The sequence below is a fragment of the Trichechus manatus genome, unplaced genomic scaffold (assembly GCF_000243295.1).
Source record: "Trichechus manatus latirostris isolate Lorelei unplaced genomic scaffold, TriManLat1.0 scaffold00006, whole genome shotgun sequence".
In the NCBI taxonomy this organism is placed as follows: domain Eukaryota; kingdom Metazoa; phylum Chordata; class Mammalia; order Sirenia; family Trichechidae; genus Trichechus; species Trichechus manatus.
The window spans coordinates 6,498,878-6,523,891 of NW_004443942.1; the positions used below are offsets into that span (position 1 = coordinate 6,498,878).

General features: G+C 45.4%; 1 protein-coding gene across 1 annotated transcript in view; it reads left to right on the forward strand.

Moving 5' to 3' along the window:
* Positions 1–25,014, forward strand: part of SPON1 (spondin 1) — a 336,829-nt gene that overhangs the window by 304,312 nt on the left and 7,503 nt on the right. Inside the window, exons 7-11 of the mRNA XM_004369665.1 lie at positions 8,838–8,902; positions 17,237–17,438; positions 18,929–19,069; positions 19,594–19,669; positions 20,723–20,905. Of these exons, the coding sequence (XP_004369722.1) occupies positions 8,838–8,902; positions 17,237–17,438; positions 18,929–19,069; positions 19,594–19,669; positions 20,723–20,905 (667 nt within the window). The remainder of the gene's footprint in view (positions 1–8,837; positions 8,903–17,236; positions 17,439–18,928; positions 19,070–19,593; positions 19,670–20,722; positions 20,906–25,014) is intronic.

The following is a 25,014-nucleotide window of genomic DNA, read 5'->3' on the forward strand; positions in this document are numbered from 1 at the left end:
CTGTGAAATGTGAAACCACTGGAAAATTCTGACTGAGAAATAATATGATATGGCTGCGGTGTGAAGAAGTGACTGGAGGAGGGCAAGGGAGAAAACAGGGAGACAAGTTAAGAAGCTACTGGAAGAATCTAGATGAGTGGTGAAGGGGGCTTGGGCAAGGACGGAGTCAGGGCAGGTGGTGGAAAGTGATTGGATCATGAATCCATTTTGAAAGTCAAGTCAGCGGGATTTGCTGATAGATCAGAAGTGAAGTATGAGAGAAAGCGGAATCAAGGACGACTTCACAGTGATTTATCTGAGCAACACCAAGGATGTCATTGCCATTTAATGGGATGAGAATGATAAGGATAAGGAGGACCAGTTTGGGAGAGAAGATCAGCAGTTTGATTTCACAGACGTTAAGTCTGAGAGGCCAATTACACATCCAGATGAATATGTTAGACACTGGAGTTCAGAGGCAAGGTGGAGGTTGAAGGGTTGAAGATTAAAATTTAGGAGTTATCAGTGTATTAAAGGAAAAAAAAAGTTGCCATTGTCAATCCCATGTATTTCAGAGTAGAACTGCACTCCAAAAGGTTTTCAGTGGTTGTGATCTGGGTAGATTTGAACAGCCAATTTTTCAGTTAATAGTCTAGTGCTTAATCATTTGTACCAACCGAAGAGTTGATTCCAACTCATAGTGACCATATAGGACAGAGTAGAGCTGCCCCATAGGGTTTCCAAGGAATGGCTGGTAGATTCGAACTGCAGACCCTTTGGTTAGTAGCCAAGCTCTCAACCACTGCACTACCATTACTCCTCATAAGTGTATAGTTGGTATTTAAAGCCATGGGACTAAATGAAACCACCAACGGAGTGTGGCTGTTAACAGAGAAGAGAACCAAGGACTTGAACCCAGGACACTTAAATGTTTAGAGGAAGGGGTCAGCCAAGGAGACTGAGAAGTAATGGCCAATGAGGTAAGAAGAAATAAAAAGACATCCTGTCCCAGAGCCAGGTAGAAAGTGTTTCAACAAAGAGGGAGTGATCAACTGTGTCAAATGTTGCCGAGAGGTCATGGAAGCTGAGAGCTGGGCCCGATCATTGGCTTTGACAACAGAGAGGTCATTGGTGACCTTGACAAGCATAGTTTCAGTGGACAGTGAGTCTCAGTGACCTCATCTGAAAAATGGGGACCAAAGCCTGCCTACCTCAGAGGGCTTTAGTGCAGACCACATGGGATCATGGGCAAACTGTAAAGCACCATCAAAAGTGAGCTGTCTGTTTTTATTTATGACCTGGATAAACCCAGAGACCATTGAAATGATGGGAGGCTACTGTCTGGCACAATTGATTTTAAAGATGCTTATGGCCCCATTATCACCTCATAAAATGGCTGATTTCCTGCTGCTCATCACCAGGACACTCACCAAGGGATGGAAACATTCCCTTCAGAGGTGGAAGCCGTCAGGACTGATGTTTTTGTTAGTGGTTAAGTGGGACTTCTGGGGAAGGACAGAAGCAACTAATGGGAACAAATTGTGTTCACTGGGATCTTTATGGAAGATGGCAGCGGGTGCAACCCTCCCAGAGGGAACCCGGCCAGCCTGTGCTCAGAGCAAGGGCTCCTCTGAGAAACCCGCCACGGTCAGCCTTGCTTTTGCTGAAAAATGAGCAAGCGGGGGATGGGGGGAAGGAACAGTTGGGGAGGGTGGAAAGAGCGTGAGGTTTGGAGTCAGGCACACCTGTATTGGAATCATGATCCCTGAGTGGTCTTGAACAGGCATTTGATTTTTCTGGGCCTCAGTTTTATCATCTGCAAAATACTTACCAGACCCATTGAGGCTGGAGGAACCCACAAATCTGTTACTCTGAGAAAATTTTTGAATCTTGAACTGAAACTATTCCCTGAAGTCATCTGCAAACTAAACAACAGTTTAGCAAAATTAGTAAAGCATGTTCGCCTTGAGCATTGCACTCTCTGAAAGACTTGCTTATATCTGATCCAATTGACAGCAGTAACTCTAAAGCATAGCTGAGCGGTATGGGGCAGTGGGTCTAAGTCCATGGTGGTGAAACAATATGGGGAGAAATAGCGAGAATGGTGACCCAACGGGAAGAGTGCAATCAATCATTACATGCAGAAATTGTTGAACAGATGTATGATCTGCTGTATATATTTTCAGCAAAAATAAAATAAATAGTTTTTTTAAATGTGGATCATGATAGCTATTTCCAAAGGTTCTCATAAGAAGCAAGCTGGTAAATGGGGAAATGCACCGCAAGGGGGTGGGGCCCTATGTGTCTGTGTGTCATGCTGTGTGAGTATTTAGTGTCATCAGCCTTTCCTCTCTTAAGTAGCAGACAGCTCAAGCTCCCTGTGCTTTTCCCCTCCCTTCATCAAACCACTTCCCAAGACAGTATTAGCTGTGACAATATTGTGAAGACTGCCTGCTAATCTCCCCACCCCAAACCCATTGCTGTTGAGTCGATTCTGACTCATAGCGACCCTATAGGACAGAGTAGAACTGCCCCACAGAGTCTCCAAGGAGAGACTGGTGGATTCGAACTACCAACATTTTGGTTAGCAGCCAAACACTTAACCACAGGGTCACCGGGACTCCAATAATCTACCTAGTGGGGCCAAAATATTCAGATCAAGCTAAGACATGTCTTGAGGCTAGCAGGGGGTGGGGGGCTCCTGGACCACAGCTTACCCTTCCATCCTGCATCTTATGGGCAACGACTGTTGTCTAGAGTCAGACTAAGGTTTAAAACACAGCTCTGCCGTTGACTATGTAACTAATTTGGTGAAATAAATGTGCTTTCAAAGATTAAAAAATATATATCTACCGTGTAGATTTGTTGTAAGGATTAAATAAGATACTGTATATAAAGTAATTAGCAACATGTCTGGCACATAAATATGGCAAATAACTTAGGAGTAGTATTTCTACTTCACTAATCATAGATTGCATCCCATTTCCCTTCCAGGGGAAAGGGGCATGGTGGGAGCCTCAGGAAAGTTGGTTGGGTGAACACCAAGGCTGCAGGTCTGGGGCAGGACATGATAAGGTAGACTAGCTCAGCCTCAGTGCTGCCAGAAGCAAAGGAGGCCTTAGAAAGAGGAAGCAGCTTGTGGGTCAGGAGTGGGAGATGAAGTCAAAAGGTGCTGGAACAGAGGAGGAGGTAAGAGGCAAGGCAAGGGGAGGAGGTGGCCCACTCTGGCCTTTTGCCACGGGCATGGCTGAGATGTCCAGACCTCCTCCTGGTTGGGTGCTGGCTCTTCTGTGCCTGGGAAGGTCAGTTTGGGTAAGGCACAAGTTGGTTCAGACACCAGCCGCCACCTCAACCCCCTAGACTCATTCTTACTCTCTGCTTTGCTCATACTTGGCATCTGCTGATATTGTGTGATTTCTGACTCCAACCCGTCCCAGGCCTGTTTCCACTCCAGATGTGCCCTCGCCCTTCTCCAGATCTGAGCTTAGCCCATGACCTGTTTGGGGCTTTGCTCTTCCCATTTGGTGGCAGTAGCTATGATGTATGAGTTATGGCTGTAACATCTGCACAACGTGTTTGTCAAAAGCAAAATGAAAGAACTCACTTCCATAAAGATGAGTGATCTATCTGTAGTTTCGTTTGGGCTTTTTATTTTAATGGGCATATCGTTGGAAAAGTGCCAGCGTCATCCAAATGAGTCATCAACTGCAAATGCCCTGAAATGCTTTGTTTGAAGGGGATCCTGTGGGAGATGTAAAAGGGCTCTAAGGATTCTTGAAAGTTCCTTTCTGGGCTTTAGAGACTTGTTAAAATAACTTTTCATTTAAGTCTCAAGTATGGATTGCTTACTCTGAATTTTAGTCCTTCATTCTTCAGAACGTGGCATGCCCTGTTCCCCAGTGGCCCCACCCAAGGCCCTCCCAGCCACACGAACCCCCAGTCATATGCTCCCTGAGACTCAGAGCTTAGCTTTGTAATGAGGGGAAGTTCTCCTGAGGCTTTGCTGGTTTGTAGACACAACTGTGTGCTCCACTCTCTGTACCAAGCAGTGCCAATTGATTTGAGTACCAGCCTGGCCTAATGTAAGTAAGACTAAGAGTGATCGCTAATATTTATGGAGCACTCACTATGTGCCAGGCACTGGATTAGCACATTCCCTGGATTACATCATTTAGTCCCCCTAACAACCTGTAGTGAGTTCAAGAGATTTCGCGGCCGATCAGGAAAAGAAGATACGACCCCAAGATAGCAGTGTTGCACGAGCTAGTTATTGGGGACAGTGCTTTGACAGGTTTGCATGCAGGGGGTGATCCCTTGAAGCAGGAGATCCTCCAAAGGCAAGAAAGGGAAGAGGATGAGGGAACTCCCAGAGAAGAAGGGGAAAAAGGGTTGGGGAGCTTACATATCTAGATGATATCCCTTAGCAGCAAGGTGGGGAGTGTCTGGGTCAGAGAGCTCTGAAGGGCAGCAGTGACTTGGGGTCTTTAAAACTACCATCAAAAAGAAGTTGCCATTGAGTCAGTTCCAACTTAGGGCAACCCCATATGTGTCAGAGTAAAGCTGTGCTCCATAGGATTTTCAATGGCTGATCTTTCAGAAGTAGATCACCAGGCCTTTCTTCCATGGCACTGCTGGGTGGATTCAACGTCCAACCTCTTAGTTAGCAGCCGAGCATGTTAACCGTTTGCACCATCCAGGAGCTCCTTTTTAAAACTGCAGGGTTTATCTTATCTGTTGTTGTTGTTGTTGTTAGCTGCCTTCCCGTCGGCCCCTGAGTCATGGTGACCCCATGTGTTACAGAGTAGAACTGCTCCATAGGGTTTTCTTGGCTGTAACCTTTATGGAAGGAGTTCACCAGGCCTTTCTTCAGCTTATCTTATCTATAGGTAGCTTTAGGTAGCAAATATTGGGCACAGTTTTGTGGGGTATGCAAAGCAGGCAGACTAAATGACTAAAAGTCTGCTTATCTGCGCTGTATCCAAAGCAACTGAGTGTGTGAAAATTTGAGTTTGGCACCAGTGGGCTTTTTTGGACTAACAGGCCTCAGGCTATTATGAAGAAATAAGCAACCTGAGGCCAATATACAGAGGCCATCTTGGCTCATTTATATAACACAACCCCCTGTGGTAGATACTGTTCTTAACTCCATTTCACAGATGGGGAAACTAAGAGAGGTCAAGAGATGTGCCAGTGGATACAGAGCTAGTAAATGGTAGAGCCAGGATTTGAACTCAGGTATGACTCTAGAGCTTGTGCTCTCAACCATGTGACTTTGCTGCCTTCTAGATTAGTAAATTAAAAAGACTGGTAACACCGAGTGTGTCCAAAGTTGTAAGGAAATGAGCACACACACATTCTTGCTAAGAATATAAATTGGCATATACATTTGGAGGACAATTTGTTAGGCCCAGCAGAATTTTCAATTTGCTTCATCTTTTGACCAATTCTGGGACCCATGACATAGGAACCGTTGGGTATGTGAAGAAATATGTACATGAGTGTTCATCATAGCATCATTTATAGAACCAATCTAAATAAATATCCACTGATAATGCTGGTTAAATAAATTAGGGGACATCCATGCACAGGCATTAAAAAGAATGATGTGGCTTTGCTTTTTCAACAAAGATCTATTGAGCATTCCTGGGCACTTGTATGTGGCCATGAAGAAGCAGATCCTGTGAAACTTAAATTCTACCAGAGAGTTGATGCTTCAACAAAAATATTTAGCTTTTTAAATAAATTTTCCAGAATACACTTGCTTTCTTATTTAATTGAATTTAAATGACCACAAGCAAGGAAATACACTGTTTATCCTGCAGACCTTTTATAACCACTGATGAAACAATTTGCAGCAAGAAGCTGTTCTGAGGCCCACTCACGTGGACGCAACACCCTGGGAACCTCTATAGCTCTAAAAAATAACAGACAGAATTTCATCACCATAAACAAACACTAATGGAAGGTCCATACTATTTTTGTTGAGTTGTATACTGCAAAAACAAAATCAATATGTCATTAGTTGGGACTTGAAAACCAAGATTTAATTGCAATGCGAAGTCAACCTGCAGTACCAGCTAACTCAGTGGCTGCCCTAACCTCACCTATATTGATTTTTTTTTTAGTGAAGTATTTCTTCAAGGGCAAAAGAATTGTCATGAGACAAAACCTTATCAGAAATCATCTTGGATTTCTTTTTTATAACTCTTAACCTGGCTTGCTATAATCTGAAGATTTGCAACATTTTAAAAATAAAAAATTAGAGAGCTACGAGGCTGTATATTCTGACACAGAAAGTTTCCTATGATAGAGCATTAAGAAAAAAATTTAAAAATCATGTTGCAGGACAAGATGATATGATGCAATTTTGATGGAAAATGTTGTATATAGTATACATAGACACACACACGTACCATATTTTTACACAAATAACGCACACATTGTACGTTTTTTTGCCACCTGCAACCCCCTCCCATATTATTTTGTGTGGGCGTTGTTCGTGTTATATTTGTGAGCTTCTTATTTATGTGGGTACATTATTTGAGAAAAAATACAGTAATTGCATCTGTGTAATAAAAGATCTGGAAAGATATACACCAAACTGTTTAACATTCTGGAGAATGAGAATAAGGTGGGAGGCTGGGTAGATGTTGACATGGAATGTGCTCAATATCAATATTGTGTGCTTCTGTGATGCTAAAAGTTTCTACAATAAGCAGGTATTGTTCTGAAATTAAAAATCAAAGAAAAAATGTAGACCAGAGCCAGATCATCAGGGCAATGTAGGCAAAATAAGGAACGAAGAAGGTATCATGGAAGTTGTGGAGAGTTTTCAGAGGGCTTAGGCAGGGCACGGATATGGTCAGATTTGCAGCAGCATGGAGGGTGGATTAAGGGGAGAACAAGAAGATACTGGTGCCAGGTGACCAGTAAGGAGACTGAGGAAGGCCTCAAGAGATGTTAAGGAAGTGAATGCAGTAGGTCTTGGTGCTTGACTGATGGGAGGCAGGTGGGAGATGAGGACGGCTTGGTATGCTCTGTGTCTAGTTCAGCAGCTGGTAGATGTGCCTTTAACAAAGCTGGGCCCACTGGAAGGGAAGCAGGATTCTGGGGTAGGATGAAGAGTTTAACATGAGACATGGACCATCTGAGACAACTATAGGAAAACCAGGTCATGGGAGACCTGGTTTGGTCTCCTGGTTGGGTCACGGGAGGCCATCCAAGGAAGATAGATCATGTCGCACATGCAACTTCATGGAAACAGCTTCTCTCAGTCATTCAACACACAGTTATTAGAAGTGAGTGAGGGAAACATCTAAATAAATAAATGAGTCTCCCATGGGAGATGTAAACCACTGGGTTGGAACTTGGAAATGTGTTTCCTGCAGACATGTGAATGTGGGAATGTCTAGGCATCCAAAGATTTTTTCCTCTGACCAAAAGAGGGAGTCCCACAGGGAAGCCTGAGCTCAGGAAGAAGCTGGAGCTTCCCTGGTGGGTTGCCTCTAATGGCTTGTCCCTTGGCCTGTTTCCTGCCCACCACCCCACCCTGCACCATTTCTACAACCCCAGTGCTAAACTGGAATCTGGCTGTAGCTCCCTTCCTCTCTAAGGCCCACCATCCACTACCCCTTCCCTGGGCTGCAGACAAGGCACTCCAGACCAGAACGTTTTTTCTAATCTTCAGACAAGCCTGGGAGATTCTTCTAATCTCCTTCCTTCCAGCTTCCTCAGGGCTGTGGGGTTTTCTGGGCAAGGTACCCCACCAAGGAGAGTTCACTGATTTGTCCCCTAGTGCACCATCAGGCACTGCTCTGAGCACTGGGGTTTAGCAGTGAACCTGGCCCCACAAGTCTCTGCCCTCCAGGAACTCAGTGATCTGCTCCACTGGCAACAAAATCCTTCCCTCCCCAGCTAGTGACGTTCTGGGGTTTTCCATGCCTAATGGACCATGGTGTCTGAGCACTGCCAGGCCCAGATCACAGAAGGGGAGATCCAGGACCAGCTGACTCACGTCTTGGGAAGGCCCCCAGCCACGGCCGAATTTAGACCTGTAGAGGCCTTGTGCTTGAAAAGATTATGCTATCCCTCACTCCCAATATGTAATTCAAAGTAAAAACCCAACCAAAACTAAAAGTACAGGTAAGCAAGACCACTGAAGTTCTTACTTTTCCCCATGATGACCCCTTAATGGTTTCCTTTAAAATGCTATCAAATTCTTCCTCAAAAAGCTATCACAGGTACCTGTGCTTTAATGGTGGTGTACACACCGTCCAAAGCAAAATAGAGCAGAATAACATGAGTGGCACAAGGAGTGTGGGGCCCCAGCCTTCGTTCTGGCCTCCTCATGGGTCTTGACAGCAGGAGAGGCCACAGGGTAACAGTCCTCAGGGTCAGGTGTTGGCTGCACTGCAGCTCCCACTGATCAGCCTGGTCTGGAGCAGTCCCCCACTCAGTGCCTGGACGCAGAGCATGTGACCTGACCCTCCCAACTGGACAGGATATGGAAGCCTAGCCTATCAAGATGGAGTCCAGGTCAGGGCTCTGAGTTCAGTAGAGAAGGGATGAGCTAAGCTGGAAACCAAGGTGTGGCTCGGTGGGCCCATTAGTATCCAGGACTGGACACTCAGCCTTACCTCCTGGTATTGCTGAGGCTCCAATGCACCCCTTACCATCCCAGGTGGGATGACTCCACACCTGGGCGGGAGAGCCACAGAGCAGGCCTCCATGGCTGAGCCAGCAGGGTTAGACACCACAGCAGGTGGGGGCAAGGGGTAGTGCTGAAAATGTCACATTTCAAAGCGCTCTTGTTCCCATAGCTCACCCTTCTCACAAAATATCTGTGGTCTGTTTTGCAGAGTGATGAGGTCCTCACCGTCATCAAAGCCAAAGCCCAGTGGCCAGCCTGGCAGCCTCTCAATGTGTAAGTAGCAAACAGCCCCTGGCCCTACCTGCCCTGTCCTAGCCTTGCACTTGGAGCCACCTACTGATTGGCCACTGCATACCAATTATGTCGTTAAAGTCAGCAACACCACTCAGGTGAATGAGCAGGTGAAGTGGCATCTCACACATGCCCATATCTCCTTGGGAACGCAGGCTTGGCCTCCCTGCCCCCGCTCCTTCCCCTGCCCCTGCCATAGTTTTAACAAGACAGAGGATCCAACCCAGACCTAAGGATTAACTGTTAGGTGCTCACCTATGCTGTCAGCCACAACAGACTCCACATACATCTGCCCTCAGAGCAGACAGGGACACTCACTCTAAGCAAGACTGTCTCATGGAAAGCCAGATTTAGCCAGGGTTCCATTCTCAGTCCCCATCTCTTTTCTATCTACTCCTTGGAGAAGTCATCCTCCCCTGAATCTTTGGTGACCAGAGGTATGCTGGTGGTTCCCAAAGCCTGTTCATTATCCCATTTAATCCACATAAAAACTGCATGAGGTAGGGCTTGTGGGCCCCACTTTACAGATGATGAAACTGAGACTCAGAGGTTACATAACAGATCCAACCTCATCATCTTTTCTATCAGGGATGGAACTAGAATTCCAACCCGTATCCAGATGACTCCAAAGCCTATGCTCTTCACTATGTCGAGATCCCTCTGATTAAGTAACCATTCATTTTCCCATTTTTTAAATCCATCAGGACATATCTATCTGCCAATCAGGCTTCTGATCAGTGTAAAAATTAACAGTGTGACCACACCAAATTGTCTGGCTCCTGCCCCAGAATAAAATAAATTTAAAAAAATTGACTTCTACTTAGCCTATGCGCTTCTATCAAGGATGATGGACATATTTCATTTACTCAGCCAATATTTTTTGAGGTTCTCCGAAGAGAAGTGATATGAGAGGTGCTTAGCGATATAGTAGAGAGCAGAGCAGAGTTCCTCATGGAGCTTATAGTTTAGTGGGGGAGAGACATCACACAAATGAGTGTGACATGTCTATGAAGGAAGGCATGAGGTGCTGAGAGTGTGTGACAGGGACCTGATCAGCCTGGGTGTCGGAGAAAGCTTCTGAGAAGACAATTGAGGTGCGATTTAAGGAATCAGTAGGAGTTAACTAGGTAAAGAAGCAAGGAGGGGACAACATTCTAGAAAATCTAGAGGGAATGCATATGCAAAGGTTCTATGTGAGGAGAGAGGATTGCATGCTTAAGGCACTAAAGATTGTGGTGTGGCTGGATCCAGAAATCAAAGATGAGCCTGGTTTGGGGGCCAAGCCACGCAACATTAAAACTGTGATTTTTACCTTCAGAGTAGTGGGAAATCATTGAAGGGTTTTAATCAAGAGGATAACATGATCAGGTTTGAATTTAAAAACAGTAATAACAACACTCTGACTCCATTGTGAAAGAGGTAAGAGTAGATAAGGCAAGACTCATGAGGAGGCTAATGCAGAGATCCAGACGGGAAATAATAGTGGCTTCAACTAGGATGGCGGGGGTGTGGGGTGGAGAGAGGTACAGAGATCTGAGAGATGTTTAGGGGCCAAAATCTACAGGATGTGATGATAGGTTGGATAAGGAGGTGAGGGAGACAGTGAGGTCAAGATGCTTCCCAGGTGTCTGGCTGACATAACTAGAGGAACCACCCAGAAACGGGGAGCATTAGATGAAGTTCGATAGGAAAGATCATGAGTTCAGTTCTGGAGATACATTGGAGATGACTTCAAGACGCCCAGCTGAAGGTGTCAAGTACGCAGTTAGCTATATAGCTCTGAAACCCAGAGGGAGAATTCTGGGCTGAGATATAAAATTGGGAGTCATCAATGAATGGGAAATAATCAACACCAAGGTCATGGACAGAGAGAGAGAGAATAAGAGTGAAGGGCTTAAGATTGAGTCCTGAGGAGCTCCAACATTTAATGCTGAGGAGGACTTGCCTGCAAAGGAGAGAGTAAAGGAGCAGCAAAGAGATTGGTGAAAAGCTTGATATCAGGGAGGAAGGCACAGAAAGTGTTTCAAGGAGGAGAGAGTGGTCAGCTCTGTCCAGTACAGCTGAGAGATCAAGTAAGATGAGAGCTGCAAAATGCTTTTCTATCAGGGATGGAACTAGAGGATAATCAGTGACCTTATCGAGAATCCTTACTGCGGAGTGAGGCGGTGACTGTGAGCAGGAAGTAAGAATGCGGAGTCTGTCAGTACAGTTTGAGGATGGATAAAGGGGTCAAAGGAGCTTATTTTTTCTCTGACAGACTTCCTAAAAATTGGAAAAAAATATTTTGGGACGCCTTCCGACTACCCATCACTCATCCTGAGACCCCAGTGGACCAGAATCAACTGATGGCAAATACTCAGGCCTCCCGAACACCCAACCCCGTCTTCCCTCAGTGCTATCAGCTTGTTAAGGGAAAGGAATTTTCCTTTGATTTTCCCATAGCCCAGTCTCCCCTTTCCTCTTCCAAATCTCATTAGGAAGTCAAATTAGGAAGCCTGCAAGCAACCAAGTTTTGTTTTGCAGAAACAGCCCTGCCCCTCCTCGCAGAGTCTGCTCGATTGAGGTTAATAGCATTCCAGCCTCCCTCGGCCCAGTGGAAAGCCGGGGTGACCTACTTTGCGAGGTCCTGCCCGTGGAAACTGACTTGTTTTTCAATGATCTTCATCTTTATCCACAGGACTACTTCTCAAAGGACAGCCATGAATGAACAAATTAGCTGCTGACTTGTTTAGCTCAATAAATCAGACTGTGTGGCTCGACAGCCCAGAGCGCAGGTGAAGACAGGAAAGACAGATTGTGAACAAAACCCACATCCTTCACCAGCTCCTCCGGCTAAGCAGGTTTCCTGCAAATCGATTCCAAATTTCCATCACCGAGTTCCTCCAGTTTATTCTGAATTCTAAGGATTACTGGAATTTTTAAAAATAATTTTTATTCCCTTTCTTCAAATGAATCCTGCAAAGAACTGCTGTCCCCTTAATTATTCTCAGCACCTCTGTTTAATTAATATTTGATTAGACAATGGTCCAGCCTTACAAGACAGATAAGGGGCGGGTGGAGGAAAGATATAGCCACTCTCTCCCCAAACCAAGGTTGCCCAGGAGACCACTGGCGTCTTTCTCTTAAATCAGGGCTGGAAGTTTCTGGGCCCTTTCCTCCTCCTGTGGCACGTAACCAAGTCCATCAGGTGTCTTCAGGATCGTAAAGGAAGACTGGCCTTGAACTAAGCCGAGAGATAGACCGGGGTCCTTGATGCCACCTGGTTATAAACGCAGTTTTCCCAGGCTGCGGGACCCTCACTCGAGCCTTTCTTCCCAGCCAAGACTTCAATCTAGTGAATGGCTTGGGAGCCCCCTAGTGGCTGAATTTAGTTTCTGCCGTTTCAAAAGTTCTCTAATCGGGATTTATCAAACTACACGATGAAGGACAGAATTCAGTATATTAGTGGTTTAGGAAACCCACTGCTTAGTTTAGGGTCTCACTGCTGTGGATCTGTAACTTAGAAGGAGAGAGTAAGTCTCTATAGGGAGCATGAAAATCTTTGATGGCCGTTTTTTCTTTAGTGGTGTTTTTGGAAGTTTCGTTGGGAAAAGTTGAATGAGAAGGAACTCAACAGTTACCAAGTGCCTGTTATTATGTCATAATGATATGTAATTCAGCACAAAAAGCCTTTGTGTAGGCATAATTATGATCCCATTTTTCAGATGTAGTAACTGCAAAGAGAGGTAAGGTAAAGTCCCTGTTACGTAGCTAGTAAGTGGTTGAACCAAGATTTGAATCCAGCTCTGTCTGTTACAGTGCCCTGGGTTCTGCCCTACACACCATACTGCCTCCCTGAATGTAAAAAGATGAAACATTTCTCCATTTGTTTTTTATTTTTCTTTTTTTTGGTGTGAATTGTCTGTTCATAACTTGCCTTTATCTATTGGGAGTGCAGTATTTTGCCTAAGGAGTTGGGTTAGCTCTAGAATATAGAGTTAACACTTTGTCAGTCATACTTGGTTGGAACATTTTTGCCAACATCATTTTTCTCTCTTATTCAGTGTTGTTGTTTTTATTATACAGCTGTTTTTAAATTGATTTGTAATTCAATTAATCTCTTCCTTTACGATTGCTTCTATGGTATCCAAGCTGAGAAAATTTCCCTAATAGATGTGAAAAGTTAATTTTTTTAATAATCTGGTTGTTTTCTGTTTAACTCTGGATTTTGGGGGGGTGGTGAGTATATGATATTAGATGTGAATCGATTTTTTTTTTTTTAATTTCAATCAAGTTAACCCAACCCCACTTGTACAATCTTTTATTCCCCCTGACTTGAGAAAGCCTATGTAAGTAATTATTTGTAGTTTCTGGTGTCTCCACTCTGTGCCCTGATTTATATTTCTATGTTGTCCCAAATATTACACTATTTGATCATCTAGCTTTATAATATAGTTTAATATAGGGGAAGTCTAGATCAACTCTCTTTGCTAGAAAACCAATGCTAGTCTAAATCCTAGCTAGAAAAATGAAACCAAATTAACCAAATAGCCCATGTGGAAAGACTTGGCATACAAGAAAGCATGAATAAGAATTTTTATTGAGGTATCAAACAAATTAAAGAACTTCAATCATATCTAACATTTCCTAAGGAAAACTTACATATATTCTTATCTATTTCATTATTTTAATATCATTTTTATTATAGAAGTAATAAATGCTACAGGGGATTTTTTAATTAAATATTGAAGGTCAGAGGAAGAACAAGAGCTCCGTGTTCATTTCCTAGATTAATTCATTTATTTCACAAATATTTGAGGAGAACCTAACTCTAAGCCAGGCATTGGGATACAGATGCAAACAATACAAAAATAGCCCTGCCCTACTGGAACTTAATGTAGAATTATACAGGAAACTCCAAGGCAAGAACGAGTTTGGCATGCTATGGGAAGGTATAACGGGGGTCTTAACAAGTCTGGCTTGACGTCAGGAAATGCTGCCTCCAGGAAGTGTTATCTAAGCGAGGTTAGGAGAGGGATTTTCCAGCCATGAGCAAGAGAAAGGAGCGGGACGTATCTGAAGATGCTAGAAAATCATTTCCGTGTCTTTATAGATTCAAATTTACTATCAGATTACCCAACATGAGGTCAGGCATTTTGTACAAGAATGGGTTGCCCCAAATATCCTACCCCTTGAAACATTTACCAAGGTCTGCAGGGGACTTGACTCAGCCTACAGATTTGGCCAAAACAGATCTGGCCCAAATGCATTTGCTGAGAATGATTAGAGGCCTTGTAAAACACACCGGGTTCTCAGATGGTTACATCCACCCCCTGGCGGAGTAGAAGGATGACGGGTGTGGTGGAGCTTTGTCCGATTCTGCAGTTCTGGATTCCTGAGCTGGTTTTTGTGCCCTCCAGTTGTCATGGTGAATAGTGTCATCCACGAGATACAGGAAATGAAGGAGAACCTGATGCAGAACCACATACTTAGGGAGATGTGAAGGTGGTAAGTGGAGTGCCTGGTTTCTGCAACAATGAGAGACAATGCCTGCCTCCCAAGAGACTGCAGGACCCCCAGGCAGGGGGCAGAGGGCTGGGACATAAGCAGCCCCACTCAGGTGCCAGCGTTTATGGCCTGGAAGTTACTGGAAGGCAGGCGCCAATGCTGCCATGCTGCTGGTCCGAGGACCACACTGCGAACCACAGAAGAAGAGCTTTCCTAGCAGATGCAAGTGCGCATGGAGTTGCTGATGGGCTGACCTGACCAGGGCAGAGGGAGCCTCTGGGGCAGAGTGGGGCAGGAGGGGAGAGGCTTAGAGGGTGGCCGTGGCCAGGCCCTTGTGGACCTGCTGGGCCAAAGCCAGGGCCGTTTCAGGCTCTTCCTCTGCTCATATGCCAGGGCCTGGTCGGCTCTCAGGCTAAACTGTGAAGTCTGCTCAGGAAGGCCTTACTCCCCTTTCCTTTCTGATCTCCATATGGCCCAACAATGCTTCCCTCAATAACAATAATAATAGATCAGGCACTGGACTTAGTATTGTATGCAAATTATCTTATTTAATACTCACAGTAACCGTTTAGGGCACTGTCTTAGTTATCTAGTACTGCTGTAACAGAAATACTACAAGTGGGTGGCTTTAAAGAACAGAAATTTATTTTCTCACAGTTTAGATGGCTAGAAGTCTGAACTCAGGGTACTAGCTCTAGGGGAAGGCTCTCTCTGCTGGCTCTGGGGGAAGATCCTTGTCTCTTTCAGCTTCTGTAGCCCTAGCATTACTTAATTCCTTGGCCATCTTCCCCCATTTGTGCTTACTTGTATCTGTGTCTATGCTACTTTTTATATCACTCAGAAGTGATTAGGTTAATGGCCTCATTAACATAACAAAGAAAATCTAATTCCAAATAGGATTACATCTACAGACATAGGGGTTAGGATTTCAACACCTGTTTGTGGGGGACACAATTCAATCCATAACAGATAAGTATATGTGAGCCCCATTTTATAGATGTGGACACTGAGGCACAGAAAGGTGTGGTAATTTGCCCAAGGATACACAGCTATAAAGGATGCTGTCAGGCTATACACCCAGGCTTCCCCTTGCCCTCTGCTCGGATCCCATTTCTCCTGCTGGAGCCATAGGGATCAGTTCCACAGCGCCCAGAGTTCCGAAGTCATCGCTTCCTAGGAACAGGTGAAGGCAGCCACAAGCAGCTGGTCCCAACAGAGGGCACAGGGACTCCCAAACAGCTGAGGTGGACCAGCTGCCAGCTGGACGGAACAGACAAGTTGGCTCCTGGCCAAGGATTTCCCACTGTTAGCAGCCTGGGAGTGTCAACACAGGCTGAGCTGCCTTCAAACCTGAGCTCTGCAGCGCCCCCCCCCCGCCCCCCACCACCCAGCGGTGTCTTTAAATTAGTTAACCTCCATAAGCTTCAGATTCCTCTCTAAAAAATGGGATAATAATTCTAACCCACAGGATTGTCGTGAAGGGAAAATGAAATATTGTGGCTCTGGTACCAAGTATGAGCTGAGTGAGTCCCTTTGCGGGGGGCACATTGGCAGGGACGCTGATCTCCTGCGGCCCTGGCACTCCTCTTCTAAGCAACAGGAGAAGCTAGAGGTTGAAGAACTGCCTCTTGTAGCTGTGGGCTTGGGCTTTTAGCTCCAGCAGCTGAGGGTTGTCAGCCAAAGGTCTCTGGCTCTGTTGCTGATCCCTGCTTGGACCGGAGCAGTAGCCAGGGAACCAGCTGTAAGTCAACGTGTGAGCAGGTGCCAGGGCTGGGCTTTGCTATCAACAGCCTCCCTGGGGTAATGGAGGCAGCGGCTGGGGAAGACGCCCCCTTCAATGGCACAGCGTAGAGCTCGGCAGAGAGGGAGAAGGGCAGAGAGAAAGTTTAGAGACAGATGGTAGGAAAAACACTGACCTTGAACTAATATTGACTTGAGTCATGGTCTCAGTTCTGCCATGTAACTTTGTGACTTTGCGCAAGTTATATATTCGCTCTAAGCCTCAGTTTCCTCATCCATAAATTGGAGCCCATAATCCGTACCCTAGGTCTGTTGAGAGGATTAGATGAGAATGCGTAAGAAAAGGCTTGGGATGATGTGAAGTAGTTTTTAGTGGGAAAGTTCATCTCATATCTAACACAGCTGGGGACAGACATAGCACAGAATAGTCATTCATTCATTTATTCAAAAACATTTACTGAGCATCTACTCTGTGCCAGGCACTGTTGTACCAGTTGCTGTCAAGTCATTCTCACTCATGGCGAACCCACATGTGTCAGAGTAGAATTGTGCTCCATAGGATTTTTAATGGCTGATTTTTCTGAATAGATTGCCAGGCCTTTCTTCTGAGGCAGGTCTGGGGGGACTTGAACCTCCAGCCTTTTGTTAGTCGCTGAGCACATTAACCGTTTGCACCACTCAGAGACTCCCAGGCACTCTTCTAGGCAATGGAAGTAAAGCTGTGAACAAGGCAGACAAAAACTCTGCTTTCCCAGAGCTTCCTCTCCAGTAGGGGGAGACTGTCAATAAACAGCTAAACAAATAAATAAGCAAGGAAATACAAAATAATAGTAAGTGCTTTGGACACAATTAAATTGGATAGTTAGTAATGAGTAACCATATGGTTCTCTCCATGTTTGTCCAGTGGGTGGAACTCAGGGAAGAGAAGAGTGTATAAATCAGTAAGGGCCAAAGGCAGAGCTCAGTGGGAGGCTGAGAATTCGCATACTGTCTGTCCCTCTCACCCTTTAGCCAGGTTCTGGGCATATGTCCCTCAGAGGGTGCATCCCTCGAAAGCCTAATATAATGGTCTGTATGTTTGCTTTCTAGGAGAGCAGCGCCCTCGGCTGAATTTTCTGTGGACAGAATGCGCCACTTGATGTCCTTCCTGACTATGATGGGCCCCAGCCCCGACTGGAATGTGGGCTTGTCAGCAGAGGATCTGTGCACCAAAGAATGCGGCTGGGTCCAGAAGGTGGTGCAAGACCTGATTCCCTGGGACGCGGGCACCGACAGCGGGGTGACCTATGAGGTATGTGTGTGCCTGGAGTGGTTAGGGGCACAGCTTCTCGAGCGCCTCCTCTGCGCCCAGCCCTGTTCCGGTCGCCATGGGCACAGAGATGAATCTGAGGCAGGCTCTGCCCTGAGAACGGTTAACTCAGTCTGGTGGGGAGGCCAGCATACATGCCCCACTCCAAGTGAGCTAGCGTCTGGACAGAGATGCTGAAGTGATCTCCTTGGGAGAGTTCAGTACGAATAGATGTTAAACATTTAAAGGGAAGAAAAGGGGAGTGGTTTAGAATAGTAAATCAGTGAGTCACTTCTAACTTTAAAGAAAAGGAACTTGGAGTTGAAGAATAAGTAGGTTTCCAATTGGCTATTGCCATTTTTCTTTGAAAAAAGAAACTTTTTTTTTTTTAAACCAAAAAAAATTGAGAATGAAGAGCACAGGCTCCCACACAGTGATTTGAGCTGAGAGAAGTGTCCATGAAATACGGGGAGAGCGTGGAGAGGGAGCCGCTCAGTAAGGAGCAGCTCGCAGGGAAGCGAGAGAACACCATGGGGAAGGCGTGGACAGCAAAAAAAAAAAAAAGAGGAACAAACAAAAAGAGCATAGGGAACAGCAGGAAGTTGATGGGCATAAGGCTGGGGCCAGATCCAAAGGCCTGGACAGCCAGGCTAAGGAGTTTGGATTTTATTGTGAATGTCAATTATTTCTCAGATATGGTCGGCACACCAACGGCATCAAAATGTGCAGCCATCAGAAAAACAGTGGGAGAACAATGTGGTACAGGGGTTGGCAAACTGTGGTCCGTGGGCCAAATCTGGCCTAACACCTGTTTTTGTGAATAAAGTTTCGGAACCCAGCCACACTCGGTTGACTCCATATTGTCTATGGCTGCTTCCAAACCGCAACGGCTGAGTGGAGTAGCTGCAGCAGACACTGCGTGGCCCAGAAAGCCTAAGCTATTTACTTTCTGACCTTTTACAGAAAAAAGTTTGCTGCCCCTGGTTCAGACCTTTACTAGCTGAACGTAATGAAATCTGGCTTCTTCATCTGGCTACAATCCTACCTTGTACATGGAAGAATTTGAAATTATAGATGTATAAATTTCCAAGCACAGCACATGGTATGAATAAAAAACCCAAACCTGGCTGCCATCAAATCAATTCCAACTCACAGCAACCCTGTAGGACAGAGTAGAACTGCCCCATAGGGTTTCCAAGGCTGTAATCCTGACAGAAGCAGACTGCCACGTCTTTCTCCCTCAGAGTGGCTGGTGGGTTCCAACTGCCGACCTTTCAGTTAGCAGCCGAGCCCTTTAACCACTGTGCCGCCAGGGCTCCTTTGGCATGAATAGGATTCTATAAATATAAATAGTAGTTACATTTCTTGTTACATTCCTATCCAGGTTTTTGTTCGGATCCACATAACAATCAAATTGCTTTGTGGTTTTTACCAGTTTTATTTCCATGCTCCTTATCTGTGTCGTTGATTTTTTTGTTTGTTTGTTTTTGCAGTCTCCCAACAAGCCCACAATGCCCCAGGAGAAAATTCGGCCCCTGACCAGTCTGGACCACCCTCAGAGTCCTTTCTATGATCCAGAAGGTGGATCTATCACTCAAGTAGCTAGAGTTGTCATCGAGAGAATCGCCCGGAAGGTATTGGATTAGAGTTCACCCTGGCACAGACTCCTCCCTCCATGAATACCAAAGAGACTGCATACCTTTCTGTTCCAAAATCATAAAGTCCCTGGCAGAAATCACCCCAGGATATGGAATTCCTGGGCCTCCCAGGCTTTCTAATATACAAAGTATTTCATAAGATACAAATTATTATAATGAACACAGTAATAGGCCCCAGTGCTCAACTGGATGATTTGATCCAGGGTTGGCAAATAGGTTTCATCATGAGTTGCATAATTGATTACTAATGTCTGCCATGGTAAGGAACTGGGAATGGGTGTTATGTGAGTCATGTATTTACCATCCGGAGTTAGCCACTACTGCTTTCTTGGCATTTCTTTTTCAGTCAGATTGCAAATATTGGCCCAGAACTCTGCCATGACCTGGAATTTATATACAGGATGGGCATTAGTTTATATATCCTTCCTCATCTTCCCCCACCCCCCAACATTCCATTCTTTCTCTGTGAGTCCTCCAAGTAAAATAAATTCCTTTTGCAGGGGGAACAATGCAATATTGTACCTGATAATATTGACGATATTGTAGCAGACCTGGCTCCAGAAGAGAAAGACGAAGGTATGGTGTTTTCCTTTGTTGCTGGTGGTAATGTAAATTGGCACAACCATTTTACAGGAAAGCAATTTGCTAGCATATTTCAAGAACCATAAAAATAGTCATAACACTCAATGTGGTAATCCTATCTCTGAGGATTTCTCCTCTAGAAATAATCTAAAACAAGGCCAAGACTAGACACAAATTATTAGGAAATTGGTGATAGTGATATTCAACAATGTTAGGCCTTTAAAATGATTCAAATATAAAAGGCATTTGAATAGGCTTGACAGTTATCAGAACAGTCTTTGCTTTGATTGTCACACTGGCCTGTGAGGCAAGCAGAGGTCTGTCCTCTTCCCCAGCAAGGAAAGTGAAGCCCAGAGCTGACAACCAGGAGTGACTGGCAGAGCCATGGCTTGAGTCCAAGTTTTCTCATGGGATCTGGACCCAGACATCCTGGGTTCTCATTAGCTCTGTGATCTAGGGCAAGAAGCTAACCTTCCTACCTTGGTTTCCTCAATGTAAAATGAGAAATAATAACATAATATTAACCAAAATAATAACAGAACCCACTTCATAGAGAGTTGTCGTGAGGGTTAAGTGGGATAAAACATGCAAAGTTCTCAGAACCATGCTGGCACATAGTAAGTGCTCACTTAACATCGGCTGCCCTTACTCTTATCATGAACCTGTGTATGGGATCACTGGGAAGACAAAGCAGCAACACACACACACAAAAGTCTTGTGCTTTACAAAATCGCCCGTGATATGCCTGCACCTGTGTAGGAACGACGTCTGCCAAGGTGAGGGTCTGGAAATGAAAAGACGTCATGCCTTGAGGTGAAGGGAGAGTAAGAGAATCGTTCATGTTATTTAGATACTTACTAGTGGGATACTAAAATATAATTTTTAAAGGGAAGTGAATGATGCTTTCATCCCTGGAGTACCCAGGCTCACTGAGGCCAGCCAGGCGCCGGAGATCTATTTTTTGTCCCCAAATGAGCCTGTCTGGGGAGAGGGCTAGTCACAGCTTCCAGAGATCCCTAGGGAAAACACACCAAATGCTCTTTCCAGATGATACCCCTGAAACGTGCATCTACTCCAACTGGTCCCCGTGGTCCGCCTGCAGCTCCTCCACCTGCGACAAGGGCAAGAGAATGCGGCAGCGCATGCTGAAGGCACAGCTGGATCTCAGCGTCCCCTGCCCTGATACCCAGGACTTCCAGCCCTGCATGGGCCCCGGCTGCAGCGATGAAGGTGAGGAGATAACCTCAAGCAGGATGTGCCGACAGAGGCTCAGGAAGGAAGGCTTCTGCCTGGCAATGCAGGCCCCTCACACCCTGTCAGTCAGCATCTGTGGTAGAGGCACCAGGACCCTGACAGTAGTTGTCACTGGGGTTCGCCTAGGGGAGGCTCCATCTCTAATAGTGTCTTGAGGGCTCTGAACACAGAACATGTCTTAAGACCTCAGAGGAACTCTTGAGATTGACTAACCACCTCCACGCACCATGGAATAAAATACAGACTAGTTACCGAAGAGCTAACAAACATAGGTATATTTTATGACAAATTGTTTGTAATTTCTCATGTGCATCTGGGCTTTAATTCCACTCTCTTCTTAAGGATCAAGTGAACAGGTTGATCAAGATTGAACTTAGATCCATTGCCCTAATTCTACACCATTCATAGACGCTGGCCTGTGTCCCATCTCAGCCTGGGTCAGAGACTCGCTTCTTTGCGTCTGGACCTCTGGACTGATTGCAGCACATTCCAGTGTCTCTATCTGCAATGCTCAAAGTTCAGACTTGAAGCACGGGCTTCCCCCAGTTATGTCACAGCGGCTTAAGCTTCAATACCGCGCTAAGCTGTTTGAGTGCAAAGGTCTGCTTCCCAGAGCACGACCTCTCTGCCTGGACAGACTCTGACCCTATTCGTCTCCAAGGTACACTGGGCAATGGGAGGGAGTGGAGAGGTTGGGCTGGTTTATGGAAGCAAGAAAAAAGCTTCCAACTAAAGAAAGCTTACCCCACTGCAAGGAGGACATTCATTCTCTGGCTTTTCCTGAGTGTCAGCCTTAAATACCTCTCCTGGATGCACTCCCTTATGGTGGTTTTTTGTTAACTATTTTTGCCCATGATAAGGCACTTCAGAGGGGACTGAGCCCTGCCATAAACAGGCCTTTCCTACAAACAGGCAGGGAGGAAGTTGTGAGCGTCTGGAGGGCCATCCGATTGAAGCCTGCGTGGGAGTTCCATCTCTAACCTGCCCTGCCCTGGGGAAGAGTCCTTCTCCGTACCAGTTCAGGTGGCTCCTAGGTGGTGCTGACAGCTCTGAAACATGCTGGGCTGTGACAGATTTTTGTACCTAGGGTCCATGCTCCCCAGAAGCGACCCCGCCCAAAAGCAGATAGGGTTCTCTTGTGCCCACATCAGATTCCCTTCTTAATTACTTGGCGGGGGGTGGGGTGTGTGGACTAGGAAGGAAGCACAGACCCCTTTGGGTATTCTGAAGGAATTATTTTTATAAGACAAATGTACATTTTCTTGTGGCAACTTTATCTTAGTGTCTTTCTAATTATCTGGGCCAAAGGGTTTGGCCCAGGTCTTGTCATCCCTCACCTGACTTAGACTACGGTCTCTCCCCACTTCTGCCCTTCTTCCAAGTCACCACTAAAGGGATCTTTTGCAAGCAAAGAACTGATCATGTCACTCCCCAGCTGAAAAATCTGTGGCTCCCTACTGCCCCTTGTATCAGTGTCCTGAGCCTGCCATAACAAAGTACCACAGATTGGATGGCTTATAAAAACAGAAATTTATTGTCTCATAATTCTGGGGCTAGAAGTCCAAATTCAAGGTGTCAGCAGGGCCATGTTCTCTTGGAAGGCTCAAAGGGAAGATCCTTTCTTGTGTCTCCCAGCTTCTGGTCTAATCAAGGTATTCCTTGGCTTGTAACTGTAGCCTAACTCTGTCATCACCTAGCCATCTTCCTGGTCTCTCTCTCCGTATCTCTTCTGTCTTACAGGACCACTCAGATTGGATTAGGACCCACCCTACTCCAGTATGAGCCCAGTTAACTGATAACATCTTTAAAGATCCTTTTTCAAACAAGGTCATGTTCACAAGTACCAGGAGTTAGGACTTCAACATAAATTTTGGGGGACACAGCTCAGTCCACAACACCCATGAACAAACTCCTCAGCTTAATTTACTGGCAAAATAGTCCTGTAGAGAACCAGGGTGGAGGCCTGACAAAAATGAGTGTTCTGACACATGCATCAAACACAGTTGACATTATACTGTAATGCCAAAGGACACATTGTCAGTGAAGGTACCTGAGGACATCAGTTTGGGGGATACTTGAAGAGCCTCTCAAGTCCAACCACTTCCTTCCGAAAGACTCACTCAGGTTGGTAGTGACAGTATTCTGTTTGCCCAGGGTAAGGTCTTGCCAGGTCATGGGACTTGTTGTGTCCCCAACTATGTCGCACTGAAACATAATTATCTAATTTAGTTGCACGTGCTGTCTTTAGTTGGCTTTGTCCCCGGATCTGACATGGAGATTCCAGCTGAGATTTCTTAGTGCATCAACAGCACTCTCTAGCCACACTAGCCGTAAGTTAAGTAACAATGACTAGGCATCACACAAGTACAAGTGACAGTGTGTGGACATGTGCAGGCTGGCCTCACATTCTGACGTCAATCCTTTTTTCTAGCTTCCTCTCCCAGTACCACAGACATACATAAACTCTAGAGTCTTTGCATGAGCTATTCCCTCCACCTTAAACACACATAGCCTTTATCCAACAAAAGCACACTCAGATGTGCCCTCTTCTGTAAATTATACTCAGTACTCCCAGGAGTGGGCTTTTCCCCTCCTCTGTGTTCCCCGGTCCCCTGGGCTTACCTCTGTTGTCATATTTTCAATACTTGGAATTATTATCTGTTTATGTGCCCATCTTACTCTCTCTGGAGTAAGACAAGATCCATATCTTACACATCTTTGTAACCTCAGGGCATACCACTAAGCATTCAATAGATTTTTATAGACATCAATAAATGGGTGGGTGGATGGATGGATGACATAATGTAGCTTCACTTCCCTCTTCTGTCTTAGAACTAAACAGGCAAACACAGGCACACACACCTGTATATTTCCACCTAGAGCAGCTCCCCACCACCACCTTGGGAATAGGACCACCAAACGATGCTGAGAAGTTGGGTTATTTTTTCACTAACCTTCTGAGTGTCTCCTACCTGATTGTGGCCTTTGCTAACACCCATTGATGGGAGCAAAGTCACATATGAGCTGGATGGCCCAAGTTATCAACAGAAGCCTGGTTATATAGCCTTCCTCATCCTTCATCTACATCCCCCTCTCCTGGCACACACAGACACTCCGTCCCCATTATCCACCCCACCGTTTGCTCTCCATTAGCAGCTGGGGAATTCTCTTCTTTGTTCTCAGTGACTCAACCGAGTCACTGAGATGTAGCCCCTTGGTGTAGTCTGTTATTTGGTACATATCTGCCTATGTCCTCAGGTCCCTATGTCCCAAGGTCAATCATATTCTCTATTCTTAGAAATAAAATGCTCTCATTTATTTTTCTAGAATGGAAAGCATGAGCTATAGACAATAATTAGTCTCAAGTTCCTCTGAGCAAAAGAGTTTACACGGTATCTCAGAATGGAGCCCTGGTGGAGCAGTGGTTAAGAGCTCAGGCTGCCAACCGAAAGGTCAGCAGTTTGAATCCACCAGCCACTCCTTGGAAACCCTATGGGGCAGTTCTACTCTGTCCTATAGGGTCACTATAAGTTGGAATCGACTTGACTGCAATGGTTTTTTTTTGGGGTGGGGGGGCACCGAGGGCAGGGGTATATCTCAGAATATATATAATTTCTTCCGGTGCTGTCCTATAGAAATTTCTGTAATGATGGAAATGTTCTATATCTATGCTGTTCAATATGGAGGCCACTAGCCACACATGGGGAGCTCTGGTGGTGCAGTAGTTGAGCACTTGGCTACTAACCGAAAGGTCGGCCGTTAGAACCCACCAGCTGCTCTGCAGGAGAAAGATGTGGCAGTTTGCTCCCGTAAAGATTACAGCCTTGGCAACCCTGTGGGGCAGTTCTAGTCTGTCCTATAGCATTGCTATGAGGCCATGAGTCTCGACTGGACAGCAATGGGTTTAGCCACACATGGCTATGGAGCACTTAAAATGTGGCTAGTGTCTAACGAAGTGAATTTTTAATTTTATTTAATGTTCTTAGACATATAATGATATACCAATGGTTATAATTTATCTTAAATCATAGATTATATCTTAAACCACATATCATATATATATGTGTGTGTATATATATAAGTAT